Source organism: Molossus molossus, unplaced genomic scaffold (genome assembly GCF_014108415.1).
Source record: "Molossus molossus isolate mMolMol1 unplaced genomic scaffold, mMolMol1.p scaffold_m16_p_3, whole genome shotgun sequence".
Classification (NCBI taxonomy): domain Eukaryota; kingdom Metazoa; phylum Chordata; class Mammalia; order Chiroptera; family Molossidae; genus Molossus; species Molossus molossus.
Window position 1 is genome coordinate 111,952,520 of NW_023425366.1, and position 26,124 is coordinate 111,978,643.

The 26,124-nt window shown below is 48.4% G+C and overlaps 1 protein-coding gene across 1 annotated transcript; it reads left to right on the forward strand.

Annotated features, from left to right (window-relative positions):
- Window positions 1-271: 271 nt before the first annotated feature.
- Window positions 272-26,119, forward strand: TVP23A (trans-golgi network vesicle protein 23 homolog A). Its single transcript, XM_036279261.1, has 8 exons — window positions 272-389; window positions 626-705; window positions 21,968-22,112; window positions 22,855-22,944; window positions 23,132-23,260; window positions 24,251-24,379; window positions 25,264-25,323; window positions 26,067-26,119. The coding sequence occupies exons 1-7, from the start codon at window positions 381-383 to the stop codon at window positions 25,321-25,323; spliced, it is 642 nt and encodes a 213-aa protein (XP_036135154.1). The 5' UTR covers window positions 272-380; the 3' UTR covers window positions 26,067-26,119.
- The last annotated feature ends 5 nt before the right edge of the window (window positions 26,120-26,124 follow it).

Below are 26,124 nucleotides of genomic sequence, written 5' to 3' on the forward strand. Positions count from 1 at the left end.
TGTTCCTCCCAGGATCACTGTTCACAGCCCCCAAGTTCCCCTCTGAGCCCGAATCATCCCTTCGCTGCCATGGCTTTGTTTACTCCCTCCATCCCTCCAGTCTGAGAACCTGCTCTTTCTCTCCTGGGCCCAGAGACCCTCCAGGCCCCACCCCCTCCCGGCGCGGAGCCCACCTCTCCAGCCCGCGACTGCGCTCTGGGCCCCGCGCGCCCCGCCCCCACAGGAGACCTGCGCGGAGGCGTCACAGCGACCGGACGGCCGCAGGCTCTGACCCCACCGGGTCCCGCCAGCGCCCCGCGGGCATCACAGCTCTTTCTCGGCGAGAGGCGGAGCCGGAGCCCCGGGTCTGGGCTCCGGGCTCCAGGTGGGCTCTAGGGAGGATGAAGCAGGTAGGGCCGCGGGGATGCTGGGCGGGGAAGGATGTGAGGACCGGAGGAGCCTGCAGGAGCGCTAGGAAAAAGCGGGAGGAGGAGGGATACCCGAGTCCGGGACCTGGGCCTGGCTGGACCGCAAATGGACGTGACGGTGGAGAAGGGAGGGCCCCAGACTGCCGGGAGGGTGGGGGTAGGACAGTGAACACGGGTGGGTCTGTCACTAGCCTTTGGTGCCCCTCACCCCAACCCAGGCCCTGGTGGATGATACTGAGGATGTGTCCTTGGACTTCGGCAACGAAGAGGAGCTGGCCTTTCGGAAAGCCAAGATCAGGTATGTCTGGATTGGCTTTGGTCAGGCATCCCCCAAAGCTGCAGAGTCATTTATTCACGTCCATTCATCATTCATTCATTCATAGCGTATAAGCACCTAGTGTGTGCCAGGCATGGGCCAGGGGCACACCCCGGACAGGTCAGACAAAGTCCCTGCCCTCCTGGAGCCTATGGGAAGAAGGGGGTCGTGGGGGGAGGGGGAGGGGACTAACATTGAAGAGGTAAACAAAGATGTTTGGGAGAAAATCAACAGGGTGATGAAAGAGAAAGTAACTGGGCAAGGCCACTTAACACAGTCAGGGAGGGCATCTCTGAAGAGGTGACATTTGAGCTGAGACCTGAATGATGAGAAGCAACCAGTCATGGGAGACCCTGGAGGAAAAATTCCACGTGGAAGGAACGGCAGGTGCAAAGACCCTAAGGCGGTGTTGGAAGGTCAGAGAAAATCCTCTATGTCTGGCGGGTGGTGGGAAGGGAGAAAGGGGTTGGCAGGAGGCTGAAGAGGTGGACCAGGGCTTGAATTTTTATTCCAATCCCTGCTTCAGTTCCAGCCAGCCAGATATAGAGTCCTGGGTCACATCACTTGCCTGCCTGAGGCCTTCAGCATTGCAGAAAGCGGCAGAACGGAGGTGTGAAAAATGACCCGTAAACATGATTGCTGATGACCCAGGCGGCTGCCACATCTAGAAACACCCTTAGCTCCGTGACACGCCCTCACCGGCTTCTGCCCCATCTCTCTTTCCAGCCATGCAGCCAGCAGGCATGGGGACCTGGCACCTACATGTCGTTCCTTTTCAGTTCTCTGATTCAAATCCAGTAAACCTCGGCATGGACTAGGACAGCACTCGTTTCCTGGGGCCAGAGTAACACATTACCATCAACTCCGTGACTTGAGACAGCAGAAATGTATTCTCTCACAGTTTGGGAGGCCGGCAGTCTGAAGTCGGTTTCACTGGGCTGAGGACAAGGGGTGTCATGTGTCAGCAGGGCCACACTCCCTCTGGAGGCTCTGGGGGGACATCTGTTCTTCGTTTTTTCCAGGTCCTGGTGCTCGCTGGTTTGGGGTCCCTGCCTGCATTCCCAAGGCCAGCAGCGGAGCATCTTCAAATCTTTCTCTGCTGCGTTTTCACGTTGTTGCTTTTTAGCTCTGTGTCAAATCTCCCTCTGCTTTCCTCTTACAGGGTTACTTGTGGTTGCATTTAAGGCCCAGCAGCATGATCTGAGATAACCTCCCCATCTCAAGATCTTAATCACATCTGCAAAGGCCCCTTTGCCATGTGTGGTAATACTCACAGGTTCCAGGGGTTAGGGCCTGCATATTGGGGGGGGGGGCATTATTCAGCCTACCATAATGATCAGTGATTGTCTTTAAGGGAAGACACTGTGAACTAACTGGAATCCTGGGGAAAAAATCTTGTATGACATCTAAACTCATTGTATATTCATTTATTGACCACCTCCTGTGTACCTGACCCTGGGCTGGTGGCTGGGGAGATGTGGTGTAAGGACACATTCCCTTGCCTATAAAGAGTTGCCTAGTTGACAGCAGAGATGGTCAATCTCAACACTGCTGACATTCTGGGCCAGGTACTTCTTGCTGTGAGGCCGTCCTGTGCATTGTAGGATGGGGTAAAGGCATCCCTGGCCTCTACTCACCAGATGCCTGTAGCATCCCCCCAATAATGTCTCCAGACACTGCCAAATGTCCCCAGTTGAAAACCACTGGTGCCAGGGTATAGGACGTAGGTCTGCCCTTGGCTGTTACGACTCAGTGTTTACATGCTTGGGCGGGGGAAGAAGTGACGGCCGAGCCGAGACCCGAGGATGGGTCGCAGTTAGCTAAGCAGGGAAGGAGGGCAGGGTGTCACATGCAAAGGCGCAGAGGCACGATGAGCTTAGAGAGTGGAGAGAGGTTCTCTGGGGAGAAGTCTGGGACCACACTATGAAGGGCTTATAAGCAGAGTTGTGGAGATGTGATGTCTGCTAGAACTTGCTATGAGAATGGGAATGTACCATATCTCTGCTGTCTGATATGGTAGCCACCAGCCACACTGGCTGCTGAGCACTTGATCTGTGGTTCGTGTGACCAGGGGACAGAAATTTGGATATTCAGTTTTGATTGAAATAGTCACCTGTGGCTACTATACTGGACAATTTAGTTCTAGAGTTGGAATTTATGCAGGGCATTGACGTGATCAGAATCTTACTTAGCTCTAATTAAAGGGTGCAGGAGAGCTACACAGCTTCCTCATCTCCCTGGGAGACCCAGTCACCACCCCCACACACATTCCTGGTGTTCTGCCACCTACCTCGGCCGTGTTGGGCTGCCAGAGGCAAAGGCCAGAGTGCTGTGAGTCACCTTGGAGCCTAGAAGCTTCAGCCTCTATTTCCTGCAAACTTTTCTATGATTCCGTTCACCAAGATCCACGTCCTGCTTGCCAGCCCACAGTTCCTCCAACCCAGGGGCTGCTCCACCCCGGTCACTCCCAGGGAAGCCTCGTATTGACCCTTGGTTCATGGTGACCTTGAACAAGTCAGGAACTTTCCGGATCCCCCATTTTTTCACTTGTAAAATGGTGATGATATTAGTTCCATCACAGGGTTGTGCAAAGCGGATTAAATCAAGTGAGAAACATGTAGCAAGACGAGTGGGACCCCGATACCTCATGTGGGCTTCATAAATGGTACCTGGTGCCTGGCCATAAGTGGGACTTCCGTGTCCTGTCTCTGTGGGCAGGACTGGGTGGAGGCGTGTCCCCAGCTGGAGCAGGACATCGCACTGGGGTTGTCCCTGGAGCTGAAGACTGTCCTTTCTGTGGAAAGTCATGTTCATGCTTTCAAGGCACTGTCTGCACAAAATCCGCTGGGACTCGGCGGCCACGGCTTTCATGGGTTCCCACCCGAGGAGGACAATCTCCTCTTGCTTCCGGCACATTCCTTGGACCTGATCTGGGTCTCAATTGTCAGGGCTGGTTTGGTCCGTGTTTTGTCGTTGGTCCTCCTTCAGCTCAGTGAGAAGAACACCACAGGGAGTCCTGTGTCAGTGGGGACCAGGTCCCAGGGCAAAAACCACATGAAATCGAAACTACCCTCAAAAATCCCTAACTAGCCTCTCAAGTAGAATAACATTTTGTCTTTCAAGTGGTCTTTCTCCATCCATTTATCTTACCCTGTTGGATACGAAAGCTGTTCCTCAAAATGAGCTGCAGATGAAACTGTTGGCCGTGTTTTAGGGGAAGTTATATCGAATGAAAAACAATAACAAACACTTTCCTAGCACTTATGATATGCAGGCACTATTTTAGGTGTTTTACTTATAATAATTCATTTAATCTGTATTACACACCTATGAGGTAGATACTAGGATTTTTATTGGTTTCAGGAATAAAGAAGTTGAGGGAAGGAGTGGAGTGACTTGCCGGACGTCACACAGCCACGAAGTGGCAGGGTGGGGAGTCTCGCCCTGGAGTCCACATCTTACATCACACTGTGCTTAGGGGCAGCGCTCAGGACGAACTCTGTAGGGGGACAGCATTTCCAGGGCTCAGTCTTACGGCTCCCACCCCATTCAGATCCGGCTCTCTCACCCTTGGCTCTGTTGATGTCTGGGGCTGGATAATTCTCTGTGGTGGGCTGTCCTGTGCACTGAAGGACTTTAGCGGCATCCCTGTCCGCCACCCACTAGATGCCAGTAGCGCTGCTCCTTCTTTTCCTGAATTATGACTCCAGACATGGCCAGGTGTCCCCGAGGGGCAAAGTCGCCCCTGGCGGAGCATCCTGACTTAGGTGGTTCTTCAGCTTTCTAGGGTGCGGATTTGGATAAGTTAAATGTACATTTGAAAGAACTCAGAGAATTCCTGACACCTGTGTGTTTGACATTGACTCAGGGAAGCTGGTGGGGTGGGGGGCAAGGGAGGAGAGGGGGGTAGGTGATGGTACAGATGTTGTCTTGGTGGCTGCCCGTTCTCAGAAATCAACACAGGCACATCTCTAATCAAAACTCCCCCCACCCCCCGCACCCCCCCCTCCACAGACTCGCAGACACAGACACACACACACTCACACACATACAGCCACACACATACACACAGACACACGCGCACACGCACACACGCAGACACACACAGACACATACAGACATAGAGACACACAGACACAGACATGCACACACAGACATCACACTCTATCACACTGAAGAGATGAAGAATTTGGTTTCTCTCTGTTGTTATTCTAGGAAGACTGTTTGCCTCAATAAGTGAGGACCCCTTGCTGTCTTGGGTCCCCAGTGACTTTGGGGAACAAGCCAACCTGCCCCTTTTCCACTCTAAAATCTATTTTTAAAATATTAAAATATGATACATAAGCAGATCTCACTAAGAGCTTATTATTTAATTTTAAGGAAGGTCCACTGTTACCAAGGAAAATAACCCACAGAATCAGGGAACTAGACAAATTTCAGTTCTCTTTGATTAGGGCACGGAATTACATATTTTGAAATTAACTCCTTACATCTATAGCCACTTAACTTCCTCTTATTTATATTTCTTGTTAACACTACATAAGCCATCCCAACAATCCAATCACTGAAGAGAGATTTCTGCTGAACTGTGGCCCACAAAATCAAGGAAGTTGGTGACCAGAAGGGGACATTGGTCAGGTTCTTTGATGTTTGTTGTTGTACAGCTTCACTGCACGCACCTGGAGGATTTAACTCATTCACTCAGTTATTCCAGGGTTGACGCTACTGACCTTTGGGGCTGGACATCCTCTGTCGCGAGGGCCGTCCTGTGCACGATAAGATGTTTAGCAGCATCCCTGGCCTCTACCCACTAGATGTTAGTGGCGGCCTACCAGTTGTGACAACCAAAAGTGTTTTCAGACACTGCTGGGGGGCCCCAAATCAGCTTCCTTTTGAGAACCACTGGTTTATTCTTTTGCTCACTCATTTATTCATTAAATCAACAAAAATGTTCAAGGATCTTTGTGTGCTAAACACTGTTCTAGGGGACACAGAGGTCCCTGCCCTCCTGGAGCTGACATTCTATTTTTTTTTTAATTTATTTATTTTCAGATAGAGCGGGAGAAAGAGAGGGAGGAAGAGAAAGAGAGAAACATCGATGTGAGAGAGACACATTGAGTGGTTGCCACCCGCACAACCCCAAATGGGGCTGGGGACAAACTGCAACCGTGGTACATGCCCTTAGCGACTGAATCCGGGACTCTCTGGTCTGCAGGCTGACACTCTAACTGCTGAGCCAAACTGGCCAGGGCCTGGAGCTGACATTTTAATTAGGGGTAATACAGTGAACATATAAGAAAATATCTAAATAAAGTAACATCAAAGATTAGTGAGTGCCATCAAGAGGAATGTGAGGAAAAGGAGCCCAGGGCCAGGGGGCTTCTTTAAATCATGAAGCGCTCAGAGGACACCTGAGTAGGTGCATTTGGACTCCCACATGTGAAGGAGGAGCTGGGCATAGGAAAGATACACAAGAAGGGAGTTCTGGCAGAGGAAACAGCACGTGCAAAGGCCCTGAGGTGAGGTATTGTCAGAACCAGGCCAGGGTGTGAAAGTGGAAGAGTGGGAGGAAGAGACACAGTTGGAGATTTGTTAGGGGAAAGGGTGTGGAGGGCTTTGAGGATACCCATGAAGAATTTGGAATTTTTCTGCTTTTGATGGGCAGTCTTTGTAGATGAGCAGGAGATGTTATGGTCTGGTTGACACTTGGGAAAGCTGCCTGCGACTGCCAAGTGGCCTGCAGGGCAAGAGAGGGAGCAGTGAGGTCTGTTAGGAGGTGGGTGAAGGGTGAAAGATGCTGATGGATTGGACTGGCTGGATTCCAGGGATGCATGTGGGAACCTGGTTCATGTTGACCTTTGTCTAAATGTGCCAGCTGCCGGTCTGGGACTTCTGAGATTGGAGGGAGGTGGTGGAAGGCAGGGGTCCCAGATGCAGGTCTCGGGGTCTGCATTCCCAGAGGACCTCAACTTCATCAGCATCCCCAGGACCGGAACTTCAGGTTCTCTGTCGGAAGGTGCTGACTCATAGGTGTTGGGATGAGTGTGAAAGGCCCCTGCTGTGTGGTTCTGCTGTGCTCCCAGGGACTTGGCATGTTTTTCCAGGCTGTCCATTTCTGGATATGGAATGCTCACTGGTGTGCATGTGTGCGCGCGCACACCCTCATTGGGGCGGGGTAGGTGTTGATATAAGGCTTAGCCATATATTTTGGTATGTGATGCCAATGACATTTCCTTAGTAAAGACCAAGTTAATAAATACGGCTTGGAAGCCAAGGGGACAAGCCCGGGGCTGATCCTTTGCCAGCTCCAAGGAAATGCTCCCAGGGGCCCAGCCTTGGGTGTTCCGTAGCCAATGACTTACTCCTTACTCATCACGGGAGGAAGGAGGCTTCCAGAATGACTCAGAAACAGCCACAAATCATACTGATGGATCCTCACGGTTTTCCTGCATCCCAGTACAGATGTCTGTCTCCCTTGAATTTTAAAATACTTTAGAATAGAAATTGCAAAAGGACAGCCAGCTGACTGACTCCAAGCCTCGGATATACTCTTCGCCCAGGGAGGTATTTTATTTTATTATTATTATTTTTTTAAATCCTCACCCGAGGACATTTTTCCATTTTTTTTTTGTTCAGACAGAGTGGGGGAGAGAGAGAGAGAGAGAGAGAGAGAGAGAGAGAGAGAGAGAGAGAGAGAGAAACATCGACGTGAAAGGGACACATCGAGTGGTTGCCACCCGCACGACCAACCAGGGCCGGGGACAAACTGCAACCGAGTTACGTGCCCTTAGCGGGAACCAAACCCTGGTCTCTTTGGACCACAGGCTGATGCTCCAACCGCTAAGCCAAACTGGCCAGGGCCCAGGGAGGTATTTTAAACAACTGTGAATTTAAATCTACAAACTGGAATGGGTCACATTTGAAATCTGACTCACGACAGAGACAGAAGGCAGATTGGTGGTTTGCAGGGGACTCAGGGAGGAACACCTGGGGAGAAACTGCCAGGTGAGTATGAGGTTTTACTTTGGGCTGGTGGAGATGTTTTGGAACAATTTGTGAAGTACTAAATGCCTCTGAATTGTTCACTTTAAAGTGGTCACTTTTATGTGATGTGAATTTCACCTCAATACATTTTTTGTTGTATTATTTTTATTTTGTTAAACTTTCTTTTCAAAGTAGTTTTGGGTTCGCAGAAAAATTAAGGGGAAGGTACAGAGATTTCCCATATATCCCCCCTTACACACATGGCCTCCCCCATTATCAGCGTCTGCACCAGATGAAACATTTGCTGCAATGGATGAAGCTACATCGCTTCACCACCAACCACAATCTATGTGAGGCTTCCTCTTCGCCGTGCACAGTCTGCGCATTTGGACAACTACGATGATGCATCCACCATCACAGTATCACTCTGACTGTTTCCCTGTCCCCAAGTCCTCTGTGCTCTGCCAGTTCACCCCCGTCCCCATTCCTCACCCCAGCAAGCACTGACCCCCTGTCTCCATCATCTTGTCCAGAGTGTCGTATATTTGGAATCATATAGTATACAGCCTTTTCAGACTCACTTCTTTCGCTTAGTAGTATGCAATTAAATCTTTTTTTTTTTTTTTTTTGAGAAGCTGTTGGAGTTGGAAAGAAGGGCTGAGTTGAGTTGTGGGACCTGCTCCTTCTGGGTGAGTCCCAGCCCTCACCTACTTAGTTCACGTTTTTTTTTTTTTTTTACACTTTTTTCTTTATTGATTTTAGAGAGAGAGGAAGGGAGAGGGAGAGAGAGATAGAAACATCCATGAGAGAGAACATCGATTGGCCGCCTCCTGCATGCCCCCACTGGGGATCTGGCCCACAACCTGGGCATGTGCCCTGACTGGGACTCGAACCGGTGACCTCCTGGTGCATGGGTCGATGCTCAACCACTGAGCCACACCAGCTGGGCCTTCGCTGACTTATTTACCAGCCCAGCTTGGCCCTGTAAGCACCGGAGTTTGCAGACCCCCATCCCCACCTTCTGAGGACAGTGAGGAGCAAATATTACTCCCCTGATAGCATTTCTACACTTTCAAGGGGTGTGAGGGGCTTTGCATTGGAATTTCTCCTAATGCTGTGTTTTCTCCCCAAACCTCTAGAAGCTGCTGCCAGCTGAGGGGGGGCCTGTCTGCGAGGGCCCGGCCTCGGGGGTCAGGCTGTGGGGCCATCTGAGGCTGCTTAGCCCAAGCTCCCGTGTTCCTGCTCATCTCCCAACCTTTGTATACACTTCGCTCTCTGCTGCTGAAATATGTCCTTTAGATCTTAAAATATCCTTAAAAATTCATTTGTTTTTCATTGAGGTATAATTCACACACCAGAAAATTCACTCCTTTGAAGTGTACAACTCAGTGATTTTTAGTATAGTCAAAAGATTATGCAACCGTCTTCACTATCCAATTCCAGAACATTATCACCCCCCCTCCAAGAAACCCATGTCCTTTAGATCTTAATCCTCATCAGTGCTGAGAAGCAGCCCCTACTTTGAGCCAGGTGCCCCTTCTCGAAGCCCATAGCCCCGTGTCAGCCCCAGGCCTGATGACCAACTGTTGTGTCCACATCTTGGGTTTCTTAAAATGTCAGTAAATAGCCTGCCCGACTCTCGTACTAAAAGGTTGGCGCCTGGAACTGCATGGACAGCTGGTGGGACCCTGCACCACGGTCTGTTCTGATTGGACAGTGGCCGTGCCGTGGGAGATGTTGAAAATTCTGACTGTGACTCTTCTTACCCCATTTGTGACACTTTTCACAGAGTTGAAATTGCCCGTTTGCTTCTCTGCCCCCACCCCACCCCGGAGACTGGGGATGTCCGTGAGGGCAGGACCTGGTCCGTTTTGTTTCCTGCACTTGGCCTGGATCTAGCATGGACCCTCATTAAATCGTAGGTGCTTGTAAACACGGTGGTGCTGCTTTAAGCGCAATTTATTAAAATCACTTGTTTCTTAAACAATTTTGAAAATTGATTTAAGACATCTATGTGTTGATTACAAATTTAATTCTATATCCTTAACAATCTAAACTCCCATTTTGATGTCAGTGCGAGTCATTGTTTTGACGACCAGATTCCTCTGCAAACAGCAAATACACCTGCACAGCAATTACAAAGCTTCCAGCTTCCAGTGTGACGGGAAGGCTGGTGGCTAATGGAACCAGATGAAAGGGGGGAAATACAGCAACAGCCAGGCTGCCGTAGTTCAGTGGTTAGAGCATTGGTCAGCGCACCAAAGGGTCGTGGGTTCGATTCCAGTCAAGGGCACATACCTGGGTTTCAGGTTTGCTCCCCCGCCCCAGTCGGGGCATATGCAGGGGGCAACCAATCAATATATCTCTCTCACATCGATGTTTCTCTCTCTCCCCCTCCCTCCTGCCCTTCCACTCTCTCTAAAAATCAATGGAAAAAATGTCCTCGGGTGAGGATTGAAAAACAGACAAACAAAAATACAGCAACAAAATATGTTAAGTTGGAAAACAATATTTTGAATCGGAGTCCTTGTAAGGACTTACAAAAACCCTTTTTTACTTTGAGATAATTTCAGACTCACCAGAAACTAGCAAGAATCGTGCAAAGAATTGACACACCAATTGCTAACACTGTTGTGTGTGTGTTTGTGTTTTCTGAAGTGTTGGAGAGTAAGTTGCACACACCATGCTCCCTCACCCTTAAACATTTTCTGTGTTTTGTAACAACAGGACATTCTCTTACATAAGCAGGCTGCAATGACTGAAATCGAGAAACTTAATCTAATGTGGAATCCATTCCCCAGTGTCCTTTCTTCCCCAGTTCAGGATCCAATCCAGGCTCGCCCACTGCATTCGGTCCGTTTGGAACAGTTCTCAGGCTTGGTCTCTCACCACATGTACAGTTCCGAAGGGTGGAGGCCAGTTATTTTGAGGCGTGTACCTGAACTTATCTGTCAGATGTTTCTCATGATTAGATCCAGATCATGATCTGGGGCAGAAACACTGTCGAAATGATGTCCTGTTCTAAAAGAACATTCGTTTTCCAGCTCCGTTCTGGAAGGTAACCCAGAAGTGGCACCTTTTTTTTTTTGTTGCCTCCACCGCCTCTCAACTGCATGCCAGCCCCCGGATGTTGGTCTTTGAGTCACTCCACCACCCAAAGAATCCACAGCTCCTTCGAGAGGAGTCAGTTCCAAGTTTTGAGGCAGAAACCAGTCTGGCTAGATTTGGAACATCTTTTTGTTACCAGAAAGCACAATTATTTGTTAAAATGTCACGGATTGTTATAAAAATGAAGACACCATTTTAATGGGGCCCCCCAGGCTGGGCTGTGGTAGTGATCAGTATTTGCTGAATGAATTAATATGACTCAGTTCTCCCATTAAACAATCTGTAAGTCGGGCTGTGTTTCTAAGATGCTAACATTTTAAGGTGCACTGGTTCAGTGATAGCTTTTGGAGATAGAAAATAAATCCTGTATCAATATTTGCAACCATTAGTGGATGCATCCTGATTCCCAAAACATTAAAACGGTTAAAAAAAATGCAAGACAGGATTCTCTCCATTTTGCGACGAGGAAACCGAAGCTCCCAAGAGCCAAGTAACAGACCCACACTCACACCAGAGCTAATATTTGATGCCATTAAATTCTGTCCACGTTCTTTCTAGCAGAATCTAGCAGCTCTTCAGAAACAAAAGCACATAAATGGGTGAATTCTACTTTCAGTGCAAAAAAAAAAAAAAAAAAAAAAAGCACCCTACTCCGAGCTAGGGTGAAAACAAACAAGAATCTAGGTTCCTTACCTTCTTCAGCCTCTCCCAGGCGCCACCTGCTCTGAGCACCTTCCTGCAGGCTCACTTTCTCTCCAGCTTTCTGGAAAGCCAGTCCTTAGCTGCTCTGCCCTCTTTCTCTCCCTCAGTTGATAACTCTGAGTCTCCTGTTTAACAGAGGTGCCTGTAATTGCAGCTCCCCCAGCTGTCTTTAAGTAAGCCTGGGATTCTTCATTTTATCACCCCGATTCTTAGAGGAACCCGATCGCTTTGTCCTTCCTGCCATTGGGAACCACCTGACAAAATATAACGTGGGTTACACAGAATTAAAAGTTTTCAGTACTAGAGCCTGTATTAGTTAGCTATTGCTGCATAACAAATACGACCAAAGATATTTATTATCTCACAGTGCGCCTAAAGGTCAGGAGCTGGGAGCAGCTGAGCAGAGTGGTTTTAGCGTGTTCTTCCATTAGGGAGCTCCTAATGCCTGGTTGTCCTCAGCTGTACTTCTTAACATTAGGCGTTGCATCATGGGGGCATTTTAATTTATTTTTTTATCATCACCCAAGGACATTTTTCCATTTTTTGTTCCGGTAGAGTGGGAGGGAGAGAGAGGAAGAGAGGGAGAGAAACATCGATGTTAAAGGGACACATCGAGTGGCTGCCACCCACACGACCAACCAGGGCCGAGGACAAACTGCAACCGAGGTACATGCCCTTAGCGGGAACCGAACCTGGGTCTCTCTGGACCGCAGGCCAACACTCTAACCGCTGAGCCAAACCAGCCAGAGTGTGGGGGCATTTTAATTCTATCATTCTGTCTTCACCTGTGAGCAAAAGAAATTTAGAAAGAGAAACCTTCCCTCTTCAAATATATAGTTATTGCAAGACACACTTTATAGAGAAATGGTATAATAGATGCTTTATTCTTAGCCGGCCCCTCCCCCCCGCCAAATAATAAGATCATTCCCCAGCATCCCCACCAGTGGCCACTGAGGGTTTACTTTACTTTAAGCACCACATAACTCATGGATTAAGGTGTATTCTTATTCCTACTTAAATAGTTGCACCTTTGGCCGGGGGGAGCCTCTTCTGAGTCTTTCTGACCAGACTCTGGTGTCCCTGACAGCATCCTTGCTCCCTGTGGTGGGGCGAGGTCCCAGCCTCCTCATATGAGTTTCTCCATCTGCCCGAGTCGCCTTTCCTCTGAGGAGCCCTGGCTCCTTTGGAGAACGGAGTTGAGAAGCCCCGCCTGGGTTTGCCTCGCGTCAGCTCTCAGGCTCCGGGGCTGGGAAGTGCCTCAAGCAGGGCTGATATCACCCCTTCGTATTTTGGGGAGTCACTGTTGTCACCAAGCACGTGTCTCTTTCAGTTGATCTGTGGGAAACTCTGGGCTGAGATCAAGTGAAGACTTCGGTTCTGGTGCTGATTCTGCCATCAGAGCAGCTGCGAGCCCATTCTTCCTGTGGACTCGAAAAGGTGACCCTTCCTCAGGGGGTCAGTTCCCTCCAGAAGGAGCTGCTGGCGGAAGCACACCGCCTGATCCCGGCCTGGGGCAGTTCACTTCACCCTCCCAGCACCCTATGCTCATCTGCAGAACGTTCTCTGTCCCCTTTCTTAGCTCACTTGTTTTCTTTGGGGTCCTTGTCCCAAGGCAGGTGTTACGGGTGTTGACTTGTATCTTCCCACCAAAAGATGTTGAGTCCTAACCTCCGGTATCTTGAACTGTGACCTTACTTGGAATAAAGTCTTTGCAGATATACTTCGTTAATATGAGGTCATACTGGAGTAGGGACACCCTGATCCATTATGACAGGTGTCCTTATAAAAAGACACCCATGTGAAGAGAGAGGCATGGAGGCCACTTGACAATGGGGGCAGAGATCGGAATGCCAAGGGTGCCAGCTGCCATCAGGAGGCAGGAGAGAGGCCTGGGACAGATGGTCCCTCCAGCCCTCAGAGGGAACCAACCCTGCTGACACATGATTATTTATTTACTTATTTATTTATTGTTAATCCTCACCTGAGACTTTTTCCATTGGTTTTTAGAGAGAGTGGAAGAGAGAGAGGGAGGGAGGGAGAGAGAGACACACACACTGATCGCTCCAACCGCTGAGCCAAACTGGCAGGGCCTGAGGTGTGATTTTGGAGTGTGGCCTCCACTGTGAGAGAGTTCCTGTTGTTCTAGGTCACCTAGCTTGTGGTGCTTCGTACTCATTCCGGCATGCGACAGCTTTCCTCCTTTCTGCTGCTCCGAGTGAGGGGGTCTCCGGACCAGCAGCACCGGCCCCTCCTGGGTGCTCATGCACGCGGACTCTCAGGCGCCCCCAGAGCTCCTGGTCAAGCTTTGTTTTAACAAGAGGCCCGGTGGCTCCTACGTGAAGCACCGCCTTCCACAAAAGGAGGGCGGTGGGATGGCCACCCCCCTTGCTTAGCTGGCATGAATCGAACCCTTGCTACCACCAGGCCGTGTCCTAAGCCCTTGCATGCACTGCTATTCTCATGTGATCTTCCCAGCAACCCCCCAGTGTATGTCAGCAGTGTATACGGCCTCGAGGGCGCGCTCACTGCTCCCGGAACGAGGCTTTGATTATGGCGCCGCGGCCTGTGCACCACAGTGCCTCCGCCTCATCCCATTTACAGAGGCGGCAACTGGGACGCACACACAGAGGTTAAGTCACTTGCCCAGGTCACAAAGGTTGTCAGTGACCACCCCCCCACACCTCAGCCCTGCTCTGCGGCCTTTCTCAAGGAGGGCCAGTGAAGGCAGCATCTCTTGTTCCCCCATTTCTTTTAAACTGTAAAATGCACATCATGTCAAACTGGCCATTTTCACCTTTTAAAAGTGGACAATTCAGTGGCACTTAGTACATTCACAATATCGTGCAACCATTACCACCATTCAGTTCCAGGACATGTTCGTCATCCCAAAAGGAAACCCCATGGCCACTAGGCAGGCAGTTCCCATTCTCCTCCCTCCCATCCCCCAGCCCCTGGCAGCCGCCAGTCTGCTTCCTGCCCCTGTGGATTTGCCTACTCTGGACGTTTCATGTACATGAAATCAGACAAGACGTGACCTGCTGTGTCTGGCTTCTTTCAATTAGCAGAATGTTTTCAAGCTTCCTTCATGTTGCAGCATGCAATCATTCTTTTTTTTCCCTTTCTTTCTTATTTTTAAAATTGTTAAATATGCACAACATGAAATTGACCATTTTAACCATTTTCAAGTGTACTGTTCAATGTCATTAAATACATTCACACTGTTGTATAACCATCACCACATCTGTCTCCAGAACTCTTGATCATCCCAAACAGAAACCCTGTATTACCCTAAGCAACACCTCCCTAGTTCCTACCCCCTCCCGGCCCCTGGGAGCCTCTATCCCACTTCCTGTCTATAAATTTGCCCATTCCAGGTACCTACGTGGAGTCACACAATATTTGTGCTTTGGGTTTGGTTGCTTCTACTAACCCTAATGTTTTCAAGGGCCATCCACGTGGCAGCAGGTGTGAGTGCTTCGTTCCCTGTTCGGACTGAATGATGTTCCATTGTATGGATAGCCTACATTTTGTTCATCTGCTCATCTGTTGATGGACATTTGGGCTGTTTCCACCTTTTGGTGACTGTGAATGGCTACTCTGAACACGTACTCAAAAACAAGTTTTTGTTGAGTCTTGCTTTTAGCTCTTTGGGTCTCCCATTTTTCTGAAAATTCTGGGCCTTTAGCTAAGTTCTCTGGTCCATGAGTCCAGCAGCAGCAGGAGGACATGGCCTGGGTGGAGATCGCTGGGTGCTCCAGACAAAGGGGTGAGGGTTTCCACACAGGGCCCACTGACTTGTCTTTGGGGGTTCACTTTCATTTTGCAGGCTGAGCATATCTAGCCTCTAAGGTTGGGATGTCTCTTTAAAAAGAAATAAAGAACAGAAACAACCAGGGGGCGACCAGGGGGAAGTCTGTTTTTGTATTCACTTCCACACTCAAGCCTCTGTTGTGCTGGCCCTTGACTCAAAGCTGTGAGGACTTAGCAATCATTATCCACTCAGACATCCCGGCAGTCCAAAAACCTGCCGGTCCCAGGCTCGGATGTCGGGGGAGGAGGAGGATGTGCTGTTGTTTGAAGCAAGAAGCCAGAGTCTGAAGGACGGTGTTAACGTTGCTTCCGGAACATTCTAGAGAAGAAAAGTTAAATTCCACCCGGGTGGCTTCATCCTCTGTTAGCCAGTCCCTCTGGGGTTTCTGAAGGGCTTGCAGGGGTCTCTGCTTTTTTTAGGCGTGGAAGCCTTCAGTCCCTTTCTGCTTTGTTCCTGGAGCTGAGTTTATCTTGAAAGTGGAACAGAGGTGGGCTCATCCACTGTAATGAGCATATGACTCACCTGGGGTCTGGTGATGAGGAGGGTGTGGGATCAGGAGGACGGGGGTGGGGCCACCGATCCAGGGTGTGGCAGGGAGCTGGGCAGTGAGGGGCAGACGTCATCCTAGCTGTCTCCCCCTCACCCTGGAGGTCCCCTTCCTCCCACATCTTCATGGTGGCAAACCGCTGTTAGCAGAAGAGCCACCTGACTCCATGTGGGCGTCAGGGCTAGGGAAATAAATAGTAGCACCCTGCTCATTTTTAACAATGGGGAAAGCATGTCAGACAGAGGACATCCAAAAAGAGTGACACTGGTCAAGTCGCTTCTTCTGTCCTTGAAAATCCTGACCATTAATGAGCCAGACAAGTACATTACTATTAGCTACAACCACCGTCTGGTCTGGCACCGGAAGTCTTTTATCTCCTGGAAGTCTCAGACATCTGAAGTAAGTGTTCTCCCATTTTACAGATGAGTAAACTAAGGCTCTGAGCAGTTTAGTAGCTTGTCCAGGGTGGTACGCAGCAAGGATGCCGCTCGAATGTGGATTGAGGCTTCCTGGCTTTCACTGTACCCACTGTCCAGGTGGGGACCAGGGTGGCGGGCCGGGTAGGCTTTTGTACTTCATCTAGCAGTGGCCTTTTCTTGGCAGAGGGACTGGTAAGTCCAGAAAAAAGGACCTGCTTTCTGGAATTTTCCTTATGCATCCAGCTGTAATGGTCACTTACTCAACTAGGGAACTTTAGGTCTAAATTTTTTTTTTTTTTTTACCACATATGACCCCCAGAATACCAACCCACGGGCTTGGTTTTTCTGAGGTATCTTGCCTCAATACAAAGTTGAGACTGCCTCTGATGGTTTCTTTGATTTTTCTACTTTTTAATTCAAATTTACATAAAAGTACAGAGAACAATATGATTCATTGCACAACTTTAGTCATGATCTGCACATGACCATCCTGTTCCATACTCACCCATCCACACCTCGCCCCCGAATTATTCTGAAGCATAGTCTAGACATCACTGCAGATGCTACTTTTTGTAGTGGTGAAGTAAACCTAGGAGGAAGGACGCTAGGTCTCCTCAGACCTTTGCCACAGAGACAAGCAGAGAGCTTTCCAGGGTGTCTGAAAGGGAGAATTTAAAATAGGACGTTTTATGGGGAACGCAAGCTGGAGACTTGAAAATCAGAGTACAGTTTTCAAATTGAGTACAGTTTACTCATCTGTTCAACAATTAAACAAAGGGCAAAATTTAAACATACTATTTGATCACTGCTGAATTTAGGATTAAATCAACTCCCCTCTCCCCCAATAAAACCTGCCTTAGAAGTTTGTGGGAAAGGGGTATGTGTGTACGGGATATCATCTTCCCGTTTTACTCTATATACTGTCTAGACAGAGCACCCCTGTACTGACCCATATCCATTTTTTTTTCTCTTGTACGTGCCCCTTAGCGGGAACCAAACCCGGGACTCTCTGGTCCACCGGCGGACCCTCCAACCGCTGAGCCAAACCGGCCAGGGCCATATTCCTTTTTTTTTAGTGGTTTTAGGTTTACAGAAACAATGAGCAAAAACACAGTTCCTATAAGTCCCTCCCCACCCCAAATTTCCCCTTATTATTAACATCTGGCGTTAGTGTTATATTTTGTTGCAATTGATGAATCAATGTATTATTATTATTAACTCAAGTCCATAGTTTACTTCAGGGTTTACTCTCGGTGTTGTACCGATGTGTAATAATAGGTGCCCACGATTCCAATATCAGACAGACTAGTTTCACTGCCCTAAACATCCTCTGTATCACACCTCCCTTCTCCCAAACAGTTTAGTCATTTCCAGAATGTCAGATAGATAGTTGGACTCATATGGTACGTAGCCCTCTCTATTGACTTCTTTCCCTTAGTCCTATGCATTTAAGGTTCTTCCATGTCTTTTCATAGCTTGGTAGCTCATTTCTTTTTAGTGCTGAATAATATTCTATTGTGTAGATGTATTACAGTTTAATCCATTCACCTCTTGAAGGGCATCTCAGCTCCTTCCTGTCTTGGGCAATTATGAATAAAGGTGCTATAAACATCTGTGTGCAGACATCAGTTTTCAACTTATTTGGGTAAATGCTGAGGAATGCAATGGCTGTATTGTATCACATGAAGAGTTTTTAGGGTTACTTGCAAAGATTTTTCTTTGGCCAGTGGCTTCAATCAGAAGCATTTATTTTTATTTTTATTGAGGCATAGTGTACATACAGTCAAGTACACTAATCTCAGGAGTACAGTTTGATGAATTTTTATACATGTGTACACACGAGATCAAGATATACAACAGCTCCAGCACCCAGATGGCTCCTTGCACGCGTTCCCGGTCTCTGCCCCCTCAACCAGCCGGAGATAACACTACTGTGACTTCCAGCATGATCACTGGTTCTGCTGGTCCAGCAGCTCCCACGCTGTCACTTTTGAAAACAGATTTTTTTGGGGGGAAAGGTGCCGATAGTAGCAGTTTGTTTCATTTTTGGTTTGTTTTGAGTGGAGCCTAATTCCATCAACAAATTGTTCCTGCTGTTCTGGAGCAGGAGTTGGCACACTTTCTGGGTAAATATTTGCAGCTTTGCAGGCCAGCAAATGAGTGAGCATGGCTGCAGTTCAATAAAACTTTATTTACAGAAACAGAAGTGAGCCAGCTGTGGCAGTTGGGCCGGAGTTCGTGGATCCAGTACAGTGCAGTGCTTTTTCCTTTGGGCAATTCACGTCCGGGCCCCACTTCACACCTGGCCCCGCGGATCAGGACATGAGCAGCAGCGCACATTTGAAGGCCTCAGGACATGTCCATGCACATTCCAGGTGGAGAACCTCTTGTGTTTCCTTCAAAGGAGGAAGACAGTAGGTGTCCTGGGACCCAGAACTCTGAAAATGGATTTAAACTTAAAAGCCCATTGAGGCTCTTCCCACCTTGACTACACTTTGATTGAATTCTCTCATCTCCCCCTTCACCACCTGTCATTCTTTCCACCTCCTCTGCTGGAGGTGACAGACTTCTACCAGGCCAGGTGTGGGGTGTTGGATCCGGGTGGGAAATGCTCCGTTAAAGCTGAGGAATGAAGGCCGTTCTTCAATGAAAGCATCGGGGACGGGGAATCTGGGATCTGGAGTCTTGGGGGATCCCTGAGATGAAGTCTTCCCCCGGGGAGTATGAGAGGGAAAGTTGTGGTCAGAGGGGGAATTTTCCAGTGGGCTTCTTGAGGTGGAACAGTTTCAAGTGACTCTGAGGGCTGAGATAACATCAGCTGCTCACAATGACCGATCACGGTCTGTGTGTCAAGCACTTCACACGTGCTCGCTTTGCTCAACCTTTTCAGTGTCCTAAGAGGTAGCTGCTGTTGGCATTCCCATTGCACAGAAGCAAACACTGAGGCTGAGAGGTAACGTAGCTTAGCAAAGGCCATGGCGCTACTCAGAGGTTGGAGCCAGGACTAGAACGTGGCAGCTGGACACCTCTCAAGGGGCAACCATGTGGGTGCCCAGGAGGGTGGGGCTGGAAGCCAGCGGCATTGAGAGGTGGCCGTGATTCGGTGTCTATTTGCTGTGCTGCGAGGTGGCGGGAGAGAATGCTGGGAGAATGGAGGACCCCATGGCAGGGAAGAGTGGACAGGCTTAAGCTATGGCCTTCAAAACTCTCCAAACTTCTTAGAAAAGTGGTCTTCAGCCACATTAGTGTTAGTGGGGGCAGAGGCTGGGCAAACTCCGAGAGAGACTGCATGAGGCTTCATTCAGAGGGTTGCCCCGAGAGCAGCCTTCATCAAACAGGATTAAAGCAAGATTGGAGAGTGCAACAGGCATTATTTTCTACTTGCTTTGGGCTCTGTGTGAATATTAACTTGATTGAATGATAATAATACCTCCCAACTAAGCAGAACTTTCCAACAATTGGAATTTTTTCTGTGTTTTATTTCAGGAAACCACAGCCCCCACCAAAAAAAAAAAAAAAAAAAAAAAAGAACAAAAGAAAAAGAAGTGGTGGGCAGGAGAGTTATTCTGATACTTCAACTTCTAGGTTTTACCCTGGATCACTCTGCACACTTGGGTCTCTTTTACATCCTTTAAGTCTATATATTGTTCTACAAAAAAGATAGATGTCCCAGTGATCCTTAAGAAACTTGATTACAAGTTTCAACACAACAAATATTTGCTGAGAATTGTGTATGTCATGTACTGTTAGGGATATCAACTGATCTAAAACATGGTTTCTGCCTTCGAAGAACTTTCAGTTATGGCAAGATTCATTATCTTCAGCACAAAGGGGTGAAATTGCATTGAGACAGTTTGTTGAAAATCCTCAACACTTAAGGCAAAAAAGGGTATATGAGATTCCCAAGAGTCTTGCTCTCTGGAACAGCCCAGATTTGGAAAATGTTCTGTGTGATCATGTCTAATTCTCTCTTTTTAAAATCCTCACCTGAGGATATATTTTTATATATTGGTTGATCTTAGAGAGGAAGGGAGAGAGAGAGAAACATCAGTTGCCTCCTGTACACACCTCATCTGGGGATTGAACCCCCAACCTTTTGGTGTACGGGAAGATGCTCCAACCAACTGAGCCAACCAGCCAGGGCATCACATCTAATTCTTAAATGCCGGGTACTTTACCCAGGCTGCCAGGAGAGCTGTGTCGGAAAGGCACAGAGGAGAAGCATTCTGGCGCACAGCTGGTGTTTGGGCATTGCCCCCTTCTTCCTTTGGAACTTTCTTTTGAACACCAGGAGGATATGCAGAAGTCATATACATTCTGCTTCTGAATCTTAGTTCACGTTCACAATTCCATAGGAGCCCTCATTTGCTTATTCTGACCACACTTCTTTTGGGAAGACCCAGCAGGCTCATCCCCTGCAGGTCTGCTGGCTGCCCCTTTGTCACCCCAGATGTTGCAACCTGGTGGCTGGCGGGCTAGGGTGATACACAGCTTGCATTCATTTATTAACATAATTAGTAGCCATCATTTCAAAACCCTGTTTGCCATCACAACTCTGGATTTCTAGCTTTTTGTGAAATATTGGATCTGGCAGTACCAGGGCAGGTTTGCAGAGTATAGTCACTTGCCCTGGAGGGAGGGTTGCCCCTCCTTTCTCTCCCTCCATCCCTAGCGATGGGTGGCACTTTAATCACCACCATCATCATCAAGCTTGCACTACTGCTTTTTTGAAAGAGAGAGAGAGAGAATGATTTGTTGTTCCACTTATTTATGTATTCATTGGTTGCTTCTTGTATGTGCCCTGACTGGGGAATGAACCCGCAACCCTGGCGTACTGGGGTGACACGCTAACCAACCGAACTACCCGGCCAGGCTGCAATGTTGCTCTCTTGATCTTGGTTGAGTGTTTCTCTCTACCTGTGCTCTATCAAAAATGGATTCCTAAAAAAGAAACAGAAAGCCATGAGTGTCTTCTACCTGGTCCATGTCACCCACGGCTGTCGCCTGCCTGACCCCTCCAGACATCTGTCTGTCTGCTCCAAACAAATGGGTATCCTTCATGATTGATTACCCTTGGGTCTCTCATCTTTCAGACTCATTTTTAAAGCATTTGATGTAGGATGAGCACAGTCCCCTTGGTCTGGGTCTTCTTTTGAGCCGACGGGACCAGTGAACAAAAACCATCTCCTCCTAGGTTAAATTTCAACATTCAAGTACTACTCATTGTGAGCAACTAGGAGTTAGACCTGTCGTTGGCACCGCGTTCTCATTTCCCTCTATCCAGGAACATGCATTCCCCGATGACACGAGACAGCAACCAGGGCTGCACGTGGACTCTGCTCAGTTGCTGGGTAATAACCCAACCTTTACCTTTAGGGAACTAGTCACTACTGCTGCTAGGTGGGAAGGCAGTGAGTGATCACTGTCACATTTCACTTCAAAGGTGACCCAGTTTCAAAGTGTACATGTGGTATTTGGAATCAAATTGGGGGAAAGTACAGGTTTCTTCGAGAGGGAGAAACAAAAAGCTAGAGTAATAATGATCGTTGTGGGCCTTCTAATCTTGTGATATCCTTGGGGCAGCCGCCTGTTGAGTTGAGCTTGAAATGCACTAGGGAGAATGTGGCAAGTCAGAAGCCATGGAGTGAGGGGGCCTTCCGGGTTCTTTCCTAGGCACCCCTTGGCTACCTTTTTCCACCTGTTCTTCCGAGTGAGTGCCATCGTCACCTACGTGTGCTGTGACTGGTTCAGCAGAAGCTTTGTGGGCTGTTTCGTCACCGTGCTCCTCCTTCTGTCCTTTGACTTCTGGTCTGTGAAGGTAAGCCCCCCGACACACACACTGGTGATACCAAAACACATGGGCTGGGTTTCCTGATGGTCACTGTCCCGAGGCACGTGGCTGATTTGAGCCAAGAGGTACTCTGGTTGAAACTGCTGATCCAGACTTAAGAATAGTGGGCCAGAGGCACTTAGAATTAGTGGGAAAAATACTGTTTAGTGTTGAATAAATGGCTTCAGGAGGTCACTGTCATGGTCACAAAGAGGTGCTTGTAAGGATGACAGCTGCATAAGGCTTTCGGTAAATGTTCTATATAATAAGATTTTATATATTTGGGGAGTCTGTCACTTTTTAAGGTAAACTCAATTAAAAATTAGAAGCCTCACCTGGCCGGTGTGGCTCAGTGGCTAAGCGTTGACCCATGCACCGAGAGGTCCCGGTTCCATTCTGGGTCAGGGCACGTGCCCAGGTTGTGGGCCCAGTCCCCGGTATGGGGCATGCAGGAGGTGGCCAATCGATGTTCTCTCTCATCGATGTTTCTATCTCTCTCTCCCTCTCCCTTCCTCTCTCTTTAAAATCAATAAAGGAAAAGAAATAAAAAATGTACAATTATAAAAAAAAAATTAGAAGCCTCAAAAACTGACTGAGAAACCACCACAGTTCAAATCCCCTCTCTCTGCTCCCTGTACAAGTTTAACTTTTATTTTATTCACCGATAAACAGGTGAGGACCTCCCCTTTCCCTGCGGCGTGCTGAGAGTCACTTTGTCCCTTTCCCTCAGAACGTCACTGGGAGGCTCATGGTGGGCCTCCGCTGGTGGAACCAGGTGGATGAAGATGGGAGGAGCCACTGGGTCTTTGAAGCCAGAAAGGTACTCTCCGGGAAAGTCAAACCAGAACGGGGAAAATGGCTGTGGGAAGTTTCTGTGGGTTCCTCTGGGCTTTGAGCAGCTCTGGTACCCGCCCTACACAAAGCTCACTTCAGCTGGCACCCTGGCACGTCACAGAAGCACATGGAACATCAATGAAGGTGACAGCATGAATCATTTTCCCACACAGGTCTCTCCAGATAATGTCACAGCCACAGAGGCAGAAGCCCGGATCTTCTGGCTCGGCCTCATCATTTGCCCGATGATTTGGATTGTGTTCTTCTTTAGTACCTTATTCTCCTTGAAGCTAAAGTGGCTGGTAAGGCAACACCTTGATTCAGACATTGCTTGGATGACATCTGTACAGAACCTGGGGTCCCAGTGGGTTGCTATTTATTGTTGATAGATTTATTGGAATAGCTGCATTGAGATAATTCACATACATACAATTGGCCCATTTGATGTGTATAATTCAATGGCTTCTAGTATATTCAGTTGTGTAACCATCACCACAATCAATTTAAGAGTATTTTTATCACCCCAAAGATACCCTGTGGCCTTCAGCCATCACCACCTCCCAACACCCCTGTTTACCCAGCCCAACACCCACTCATCTTTCTGTTTCTATAGATTTCCCTATTCTGGACATTTCCTATAAGTGGATTTATACAATACGTGGTCTTTTATGACTGACTTCTTTCACTTAACAAAGCATTTTCAGGGTTCACCCATGTAGTGTGCATCTTCTTTCCTTTTCACGGCTGAATAGTATTCCACTGTATGGGCAAGCCACATTTTATTTGTCCCTCCATCCACTGATGGCCATTTTGGTTGTCTGCACCTTTGGCACATGTGAATAATGCTGCTAATAGAGTTGTTTTTTGAAAAAGCATATGACATGCTACCTTGCACAGGGAACTCTTCCTAGATAGGAATAAGTTAGCCTCAGAGTTCTGAAGTTTTATTTCAGAGCTATTGTATTTTGTTGCCATGACCTGGTTCATTCGTTGAGAGAACAAGATATCCGTAGACAGCGAAAGCAGCGTGATTCCAGGTGTGGACTCTGGAGTTTGGATCCTGGCCACGCACCAGCTCTTAGACTTTGGGCAACTTTAGTTTCTCTGGGATAATAATGGCACCAACTTCTTGGATTGTTGATGATTAAAACGTGTCCATACGCATTTGTAAGTGCTCAGGAAAGGCTGGCTGGCTGTCACTTTAGGTGTGGGCCAGAGCCACCGCCACTTGGTTTGGGAGGAATATTTCAATATATGCTCAGAAAACTTAACCTTTGCTTTGTCTGAACCAGGCCCTTGTGATAGCTGGGATTTCCCTCCAGGCCGCTAACCTGTATGGCTACATCCTTTGTAAGATGGGAGGCGAGGGTGACATCAGCAAAGTCACAGCCAGTTTTCTGTCCCAGACAGTGTTCCAGACGGTGAGCTACTGAAATCTGACTCCTGGACCCCGTGCTCTCCAGAAGGTCAAGTAAAGGAGGCCTGTTGGCAACTGCAGTTTTTAATGTTTTCCTTATCAGCCAGGCTGCCATTCGATTTTAAAATTGTGGTGAAATGTACACGACATAACATATACCATTTTAGCTGGGCCAGTGTTGCTCAGTGGACTGAGCATCACCCCCTGGACTGAGAGGTCCCGGTTTGATTCCCAGTCAGGGCGCATGCCCAGGTTACAGGCTGGATCCCCAGTCGGGGGCGTACAGGAGGCAGCCAAGCAAGTATCTTTCTCACACTGATGTTTCTCTCTCTCTCTCTCCCAAAAAAATCAATGAAAAATATATTAAACATTTTTTTAATTTACCAGTTTTCTATTTTCAAGTGTACAGTTCAGTGTCACCTGGTACATGTATACTGTTGTATAACCACCCTTCTCCAGCCGCCACCCAGGACTCTTCTGTCTTCCCGAACAGCAGCTCTGTTCCCACTAAACAGTAACTGCCTGACCCCAGCCCCTAGAAACCAGTTCTACTTTCTGTTCCTATGAATACGACAACTTCAGAGACCCCACATAGGTGGAATCATACAGGATTTATGCTTCTGTGATGATCATTGTTAGTTTTAAGTGATTATTAAAAGTATAAAATTGAGAAGCACAAATTTTTTTTTAACCTCACCTGTATTTCTAGAAGTGAAAAGCAGATCTTTTAAATTTTACCAGGTTCATCCTGAAGTGGATTGAACCATATTACATTTGTATAAAGCTACTGTATGCTCTTGGTACACGGCAGGTTTGCTCTGGCCTTGAATCACAATCAGGCCATGCACAGGTGGAGACCGAAAGCCATGGTTGACTTTCCCCTTGCAGGCCTGCCCAAGCGACTTCCAGAAGCCTGGCCTTGAGGGGCTGGAGATCCACAAGTGTTAGGTGAGAGGTGGGATCAGGGCAGGGAGCAGGGCAGGGAGCTGGACGCGTGGGGCTTGGGGCGAGTGAGAAGTGCAGTTCCTCCGGCTCAGCGGTGCCTGTGGTCTGCAGGCTTCCCCAAGTGCCCTTGAGCGGCCAGGTGCACAGCCAGGCCGAAACCAGCCTGTGCACTGGGCATCCCGGGGCTTTACGACCTCATTGCCCTTTACAGCGGTCCCACCTTCCTCACAGTGGACATGTGCAAATTCGACCGCATGTGCAGGCGCAAGGGGATCAGGGAGGGAAATGAGAGAATGGGAGGGAAAGAACAGGGGGATTTGCCCACCCTTCCACTCATGCCTGGAGTAAGAGGGAAAACAGGAATTTACTCTTCCCTCGGCTCTCAGTTCCTGTGCACCTCACACAGAGCGATCGCCTCATACAATGCAGACAATCCTAGAACTCACAGCTGTCTCCCCTGTAAAATGTCCTGCATGGCACTGGGAGGTACTGGGCACAGTGCAGCAAGACTACACCGGACAGACACAGAGACCCAGTGCTGTTTCATGGGTGATCTTAGGGCTTCTCGAGGGTGTTCTGAGTGTATCCAGCTGCATCGTGTGCTAACCTCAGAACAAGCCCTAGCTTGAGGCTCCATCGATCCTGTCACTTTTCCTCGGTCTGAAGAATAACTGGACTCTGCCATTTTAAACGGAGCCTGTGTCTTTGGCGCTGAAACCACACCCACCCCTTTGTTCCCTTTGCAGGCTTCTCTTCGGGGGCAGCAGGAGCCCAAGTGAGAGGTTCCGCAACCCAACAGGCTTC

Excerpts from the sequence above, each read along its gene's own strand:
- TVP23A (XM_036279261.1), top strand. Across the intron at positions 22,945-23,131 it reads GGGTCTTTGAAGCCAGAAAG|GTCTCTCCAGATAATGTCAC; the intron begins GTACTCTCCGGG and ends TTTCCCACACAG. Across the intron at positions 23,261-24,250 it reads CCTTGAAGCTAAAGTGGCTG|GCCCTTGTGATAGCTGGGAT; the intron begins GTAAGGCAACAC and ends TGTCTGAACCAG.